Consider the following 8,302-nt stretch of genomic DNA (forward strand, 5'->3'; position numbering starts at 1 on the left):
AAAAAAAGGAGTGGTTGGTAAAAAAATATTTTCAGTCCTATGATGAATAAGGTCTAAGGATATAATATAAACATGGTGCCAATAGTTGATAACATTGTATGATAATTGGAATTTGCGAAGACAGTGGAACTTAATTGTTTCCACCAAATGAAGGGATGAATGAATGACTAAGGCAGGTGATGGATGTACTAGTTAACCAGACAGTAAGAATCCTTTCACAAACTGTTGAGGCATCTTACAATTTTACTTGTCAATTATACTTCAACAAAGCTGAAAGAAATTTATAAGTTGATGATTCAGGATGAATGCATAGTTTCAAAGGAAAAATCATAGCAATGATAACAAGGGTCATTCAAATGAGTGCTTTTTATCTTCAAAAATATAGTCATAAATAGCAAGTGAAATACAAAATACTCCAATGCCCTTATCTACTTTTAGAGCAAATGTGGTTTTGTTTCATCAACATAACAAATCAGTGCTGTTCATTTTAATATTATTAATGTTACACCTTTAAAGTGTAGATTGATTGGTTTGGATTTTATAGATTTTTTAGAGTCAATTGTCATAAGGAATTTATACACGTTTAGGTAAATAACATTGTATTACAAAAACACTGCATGTCATACATTCTTTTTCCTTGAAAGGGGGGTTCCATTCATTAGGTAAATTGGAGAGATGATGTTTAAACACCATGAAAGAAATGCATTTTTCCAGCACCCACATTTGCCTTATAATCTATTATATCTGATTTGCGCGTGGACATTTGTTTTGTAAATGTTTCTTTGTGACTAGGGAGGTTGAACTGTGGCAAAATTTCCTGTTTCAAAATTCACCTTTACCCATCATCAACTTGTAGAAAATAGTTTAAAGAAATGTGCTGGACTGGCCTGCTTTCAACACCCAGAGCAAGTGGGGCGAGGTCATACCAGCTCTTACCAATGACTCCTCATATTCAGGGCGCATACATAAGGTGAGGAGATGTGGCCTGAGAGGAACATCTGTCCATTTCTCCCAGATCCCCTCAAGAAGATCATCGTCCAAGGGCAAGTTGCCTTCAAAAAAAGACTTTGTCCATGGGATCTGTGAGTTCACTGCTCAGACTTCAATCTGATTTCTTTGTGTAGACTGGTGGTAAGTTCATCTTAAAGGCATACCTATCATTTGAAATGTTTGTGTTTTTTTTGCAGGGCCAATCGTACATGTATATTTTCTTCAGGGTCAGGTATGGTCCATGACTCGAAGTAATTACAAGCATCCTTGAAGAAGCTATTTGTCCACTGAATGGTGTGTTATAGCAGAAAGTAGGGCGAGTCAAGATGGAGCTGCAGACAGAGGACAAAATGGATGAAGAGGAGGAAAAAGACAAGACAACCAGTGCGCAAGCCCAAAGTAAGGCTTTTTGTTGGTGCAGATGCACCTACTTTCTAAATAGATGCCGCAAATTCATTGAAGTGAACGAAGTACGAATGTAAGAAGTTTTACCCCAATTGGGAAAATTATACTTGTGGGGAACTAATTCAATCCCAGTATTTAAAGATTTATGACTAAATCATGTCTCTTAAGTGTGATGCTTCCTTGTGACATTTTGCTTAGGCTTTTCTGTTTCACTTGTATTAGTTCCGCACGACAGGACAGTGGTGTAAAAGGGTTTACCAGAAGTGAGTATTGAGTAAGTGTCATCTTTAAATACTTTTGCAACTTGTTATGCAAAATCACAGTTGCACAAAAATGTGTTTCCATCAAGAGCTATAGAGTAGATCAACTATACTACCTCTAGACTAGAATTTTCTTTCACAAGAAATGTTCTATTCATCTGCAAAGACAATTGATGCATGCTAAATTTCAGGTCCATCACATACCTATCAATATATCAAAGAAATGTTTTTACTTCACTGAAATTTAGGTTAAAATAAAAACACAATGGTGTTAATTTCAGGAATTATAGGCAGGCACAAGAATTAATACCAGTTAGTACAATTTCTCTCTCACTTCCTATCCTCTTTTTGTGTGCCACACACAGAAAAGTAAGCTTACTAACCAATAAGAAATTTGCTATTCTGTGAGGGTTATCTTTCCTTTATTTTTTTTTTTAAGATTTATTTATTTATGCATACAAGAACTGGGGTACAGGCCAGAGATGCGGAGGGTGAGAGGAGTCACCAGAGACAGAGCAGGGAGCAGAACAAGCAGATTGATTGAAATACACTGTTGAGGGGAGCAACAGGTGGGTCAGGAGAGGTCTGTCACACCATGTGGGTCACCTTCCTAGCCAGGGATGGAACTCATGCTGCAATGGCTTAGGATAGCTTCATTGTGCTGTGCTTTAACCTGTTTTGCCACCAGGGAGGGCCCTCCTTTACTTTTTAAAGTAAAATTCCTAAGCTTATTTATATTTTGACACTGCTCTTCGAGCTCAGTAACAGAATGAAAGAAATTATTTGCTTTGGAAAGTCCTTTTTTGATTCTTCTGTGGCCTTTGAAATTCTTAGATTTTTGGTGGTTAGGGACATGGGCTTTAAATTTTCTTTATAAATTATTTTTGAGTTATCTAATTTGAATGTACCATTTGGGAAAACTATTACCATTAACTTATATGGAAATCTTATAGAGCATTCAAAGCCCCCCAAAATCACCTACCAAATCATACCAAATAGGAACTTTTTACTTTCAGATAACAGGGAAAACCTGTAGTTTCAGTTAAGGAAGATGACAAAGTTTTGGAAATGGATGATGGGGTTAAACAACAAAAGGAATATACTTAAGGCCAGTCAGCGTTACATTCTAAAATGCTTATAATGGTACATTTTAGATCCTACATATTTCATCACACACACACACACACACGTTAAATACACCCTATGTTGTTCACAGACTAGCATAGAAAAGAGCTATTACCTGGCTATTTTAAGGAGAGCTTTGGAGGAGTTTCCTGAGAGGGGTGGTTGGGTTAGGTGACTTTGCAACCCTGAGATTCTGGGGGATTTCTGAGCCCTGCAAACAAGGGATGATGGTTGTCGGGGACCCTTTGTTCCCCGTTCATGGATTATTTGGGGGCAGAACTGGCAGGGTCTCAAGGTGGGAGCAGCGTTGGCGAGTAGAGATTCCTAAAAAGGGGGGAAAAGGAGGAAAAGGGGAAAGGAGAGCGAGGAAGACACGGGAACCGGAGTTGGGTACAAGTCTTCCTGTCCTGCCTATAGCAGAAGTTTATTTTATACATTAGGAGCAAGCAGTGGGGTGGCATCAGCACATGAACTGGGCTGCGAGATTACAATCATCTCTTTTTTTTATAAGAACAGTTTAGGGTCTATTGCCCTTTAGCTGAGATATAACATTCATTATTCTTAAAATCAATCTATTAAAGTTAAGATAGGTACATAAATTCATAAAATTTAAGGCTAACATTGTTATATTTACTACAGTGTTGATTGGCTAAAATAAAGTCCCTTTAAATATTAATGATCTTAATGTTACTTAATGATTTTCATTCTTATTGAGACATCTTAGAGGGTAAAGTCAAGTTGAGGGCTTGGGTGGAGACTGGGCTGGAGATGTGAAGAGGGATAAGGTGAGGTCATGGGCCAAAGAGAAGTTGTGAAAGAGAGGAAAGTAAGGTCGAAGACTAGGCTGGAGGAGTTTTCTGGTAGATAAATCACTAAGGGAGATAGTAAGATTCCCCATTTAAAGACTGAGCAATAAATGCTTAAGTAAGAAAGTAGAGTGTAAGATTTAGGTTCTGGTCTGGGCAGTAAAAGAACTTTAATTATTTTTTTATTATGTTCTAGTAGTGCCTTGTCTTACAATACTGATTTTGTTATAATTGTTTTTATTAATCAACCAGTTGTAATATTATTTTTTGCTTTCTAGAGGAATTTCCTGTCTTGAGCAGTGCTTGCTCACCTGAGACAGGCAGCGCCTTATGAGGCTAAAGCAATCTGGCTGTAAGCTGCTGGTTGCTTAGAATATTTTGATATTACAAAAAAGGAAGGTCATAACATAAGTTAGCGTGGAAATTCTAATTTCTCAGAGCTCTTCCATCTCTATCCGGAATATGTCAGTCGATAGAGATTGCATAGCTTGTGTCAGGTGGTTGTACAAATGATGACACATGTGGGGAGGAGGCTTTATACGGTAGCCGCCTCCCCTCGAAGAGTTGGTCCTGTGTCATCTGAGCTTTATCCTAACATCCTCATTAGTCTCACTGCTCAAAAATCCAGAATGGAGATGAGAATCAGTGTCTCCAGAAAAATCTGCTTATCTGGCCGATGAGCAGGGGATGGACAGCTTAAGAGAACCCAGGCATTCTCGCCCTTGTCATCATGAATATCTGAACCCTTTCAAATTCAACCCTTAAAGATATCTGACTAGTATTGTTCTGAGTCTCTCTGACACCACAACTGTGACAACTTCCTAGTGCCCAGACTCTCCAACTCCTTTATGTGTTTTAGCATTTCCCCAACATCATCTCTCACGGTCTCCCTTTCCTCCTTATGTTACTTCATCATAATCATCCCTTTGCCTCTACTCTGGTCCCTCTCTCCCCCATCATATACCCCTGGTTACTCCAAACTCTGGAAACATCTGAACCTCTTTCTAGTCTTATTTGCACCCTAGTAGTCAGTGAGGGTGGTGGGAAGACATACTATTGAGACTGGCCACCCTTGTTGTATCCTGTCCGTGGTTTTAAATGAACCCTCAATGCTCCCCAACAAGCTGATTATATTTTCAATATGCTCTCTCACTGTGCCTATGTGCTGTTTCACCCTTTCTCCTCTATCCCCAAATTCTGTTGGTTCCTCATTCTCAGCTGATGACCTTGTTTCTTAATTGGTAAAGCAGGTTCATTAACTCACATTCAGACCCTGTTCCCATCACAGGGAAGAAATCTTCTTCTATGTAACATCAACTTTCCAGTAGAGCACTGGCTTCCTCCCAGCTCATCTGCTCATTAATACCTCAACATTTATCTCTTCATTCTTGCATTATCACATTTTCTTTCCTTTTTGTTTCATGCCCACAGGCATACAAATATGTATATAATTTTAAAAAGTATCTATTCTCTATTTACTCTTTTTACTTTTTTTTTTTTTGCCTACTTCAGATTTTTGTTACCACACTTTACCAAAATCCTTGTTGAGTTCATCACTGATCTCCAACTGGCCAAGCCCATTGCTCAGTTTTCATTCCTAATTTTACCCACTTTAGCAGCATTTGATAGAGTTGCTCATTCTTGAAACCAGTTTTCACTTGACCCTAGTCTTTGCAAGTTTACCTACGATTTCACTAAATATACCTTTTCACGATCCTTCATCTACAAAGAAACAGGAAATGTGTGTGTGCTAAAGACCCAGAAAAGGTGGTGATAAAATTTCTGCTAGAAAACCAGGTAAGTTGGTGATCGAATTCTAGTCTGAGTCCGAAGGCTGAGAAGCAGGAGAGCAAGAGGCACAAGTTCCAGTTTGAGAGCCAGTTCTGAGGCAGAACTTCGAGAGAATACAAATTCTCCCACTTCTTGGCCTTTTGGGCTACTTACACTTTCAACAGACTGAGGAAACCCACCCACATTCAGGAGGCAATGTACTTCACCATTCCAAAGCGTCATGTGTAAATCTCACCTGGAAACACCTTTACAGACACACCAAAGTCCTGGGGACCAATGGCCGTCAAGTTGCCACGTAGGATTAGTCCTCGCAGCTTCCTAACTGTGGATCCACTTCCACGTTGTCCCCTAAGTTACTCTCCACACAACAGGAACTGAAAAAGCAAAGCCAAAACATGTCACCCCTCTCTTAAAAATTCTTCAGTGCTTTCCTTTCTTAATCAAAGTAACATTTAAAAATCTATCATGATCCCCAAGGCCATACCTGCTCTGCTCCTCACCCCAGCCTCATCACCTATCACTCCCGCTCCCTTTTATTCTGCTCCTTCCACATTATTAGTCTGGAAGTCAAGCATGTTCTAGTCTCAGGAGACCCTTTGGCTTGAAATGATCTCAAAACAAATTACTACATTGTTTTCTCACTGCTTTTTCTTTTTAAATCATAGAGCCTTTTGCAACAGACCTATTTTTTTCAGATTTATTTATTTATGCATACAGAACTGGGGTATAGGCCAGAGGTGTGGGGGGTGACAGGATTCACCAGAGACAGAGTGGGGAGCTGAAGAGGCAGATGAACTGAAAAACACTGCTGAGGGGAGAAGCCGGCCAGTCAGGAGATCATGTAGATCACCATATAGATCACCTCATTGGCCAGGGATCAAACTTGAGCTGCAATGGCCACGGTAACTTCACAGTGCTGTAGATTAACCCATTGCACCACCAGGAAGGGCCCAAAAAGCCTATTTTTATAGTATATTAATGCACCCTTCATTTCTCATATTTTGCTTTACTTTTAAAAGAACCCCCTCCTCCCTCTGGTCTGAGATTTACAAAAAAAAAAAAAAAAAAAAGTAACAATAGTAAAGAGAGTTCCCATTAACCCTATTCGTGTTTTCTCCTACTATTACCACCTTACACTAACATGGTGCACCATCACTTATAATCACCCAATCTTGATACTTTATTATTAATAAAAGTCTGTGCTTGATTCAGGTTTCCATAATTTTGATTTACTGGCCTCTTTCTGTCCCAGAATCCCATCCAGGACACCACAGCTCCTTTAACTCCAGGGCTCCTAAGCTCCTGTAGGCTGTGGCAATTTTACAGACTTTCTTGGTTGTTGAGGACCTTGACAGTTTTGAGGAAAAGGGGTCAATTTTCTAAAATATCTATTTATGCATACAAGATCTGGGGTACCCGTCAGAGGTGTTGGGGGTGAGAGGGTTCAACAGAGACATAGTGGGGAGCAGAACAGGTGGACTGAGGGAAATACACGCTGAGAGGAGCAGTGCGCCAGGCAGGAGAGTTGGGCTGTGCCATGTGGGTCAGCACACTGCAGTGGCTGTGATTGCTTCCTAGTGCTATGCATTAACCCCTGAGCCACCAGGGAGGCCCAGGGCAGGTATTTTGAAATCCCACTAGGTGAATTTGTCTCATGATGAGATTGGGATTATGGGTTTTGGGAAGAAGGCCACCGAGATAAATGGCCATTTATCAAGGCTACACACTCAAAATAATATGACTTACATATGATTTATAAAATCATGAGATTTATAAAATCACAAAACTGTTAATGTTGACATTGGGCACCTAAGGTAATGTTTGTTGGTAAAGTTTCTTTTTTTCCTTTCTGTACTGTATCGTAGGGAAGAAAGTCACTATGAACAGTACACACTAAGGAGTGGGGTTTCTTCTTACATGTTTGAATTTCAGCCCTGGAGATTTTTCTCCTCTCTGCCATTTATTTATTCCATCATTTTTTGGTATCAGGATGGACTCATGTTTGTGCTTTTATTTCCTACTTTGGGCTGTAATCCAATACTTGATTTATTTTGTTGCTCAACTTGTTGAGTGATCTTTCAGCTAGCTGCCTCTTCTTGCCATTCTTCATCAACATAGGGCTTGTCTCTTTGGCAGAGCATTTTCTTTTCTTTTTTAAATAATATAATAGTATATTTTTACATTTTGTGCATTTTCCCATCTCAGTTGTAATCCCCGTGGGCTTCCCATCACCAAATCACCTGTGCCATCACCATAGTCCAGTGTACTTCCCTCCCCCCACTGTTTTTGATCCCATTCCCCAGTCCACCCCCATAAAATGTCTCTGGGTTATTATTATTATTTTCTTTCCTGGTCAGTTACACTCCTACTATGAGTGAAACCATCCGGTCTTCTCCAGCTCCGTCCATGTTGCTGCAAAAAAACATGTGGTTATTCCTTTTGGTTGCTGAGTAATATTCCATTGTGTATATGAACCCCATCCTTTTAATCCAGTCATCCACTTTTGGGCATTTGGGTTGTCTCCTGTCTTTCCAGTTGTGAATAAAGAAGCTATAGTAAGCATGGGGGTTTCGGGGGAGCATTTTCTTACTTTTAAACCTCTCCTTAGTTTTAAGGTAATGAAAAAGTCGCTTCGGGCCTGGCGAGGGAGTAGGTTCCAGGAAGGCGGCGCTCAGCTCTAGCGGGGTGGAGGGGGCGCGGGTGGCCGGCAGGTCTCTGCGGCTGGCCAGTCGCCCACGCCCAGCCTCAGGCGTCGGGGAAACACACCCACGTGCACGGGCGCCCCGCGGGGCTTCCGAGGGAAAGTCCGGCTTCCGGGCTGGTGACCTGCGGTGGGGGCGCGAAGGGTGGGAGCTGGGCTGAAGGAGTGAATGCCTCGGCCGTGCACCCCCGCGGGAAGGGCGCGGGGCAGCCAGGGGCGGCCGG

The 8,302-nt window shown here is 40.9% G+C and overlaps 1 protein-coding gene across 1 annotated transcript in view; it reads left to right on the forward strand.

Annotated features, from left to right (window-relative positions):
• The first annotated feature begins 1,000 nt into the window (after positions 1 to 1,000).
• STX11 (syntaxin 11) overlaps positions 1,001 to 8,302 on the forward strand; it is a 37,037-nt gene continuing 29,735 nt past the window's right edge. The window contains exons 1-2 of the mRNA XM_012720746.1: positions 1,001 to 1,082; positions 1,188 to 1,389. Coding sequence (XP_012576200.1) covers positions 1,317 to 1,389 — 73 coding nt within the window. The 5' untranslated portion in view covers positions 1,001 to 1,082; positions 1,188 to 1,316. The remainder of the gene's footprint in view (positions 1,083 to 1,187; positions 1,390 to 8,302) is intronic.

The sequence above is a fragment of the Condylura cristata genome, unplaced genomic scaffold, assembly GCF_000260355.1.
Source record: "Condylura cristata isolate star-nosed mole 26May11 unplaced genomic scaffold, ConCri1.0 scaffold00001, whole genome shotgun sequence".
In the NCBI taxonomy this organism is placed as follows: domain Eukaryota; kingdom Metazoa; phylum Chordata; class Mammalia; order Eulipotyphla; family Talpidae; genus Condylura; species Condylura cristata.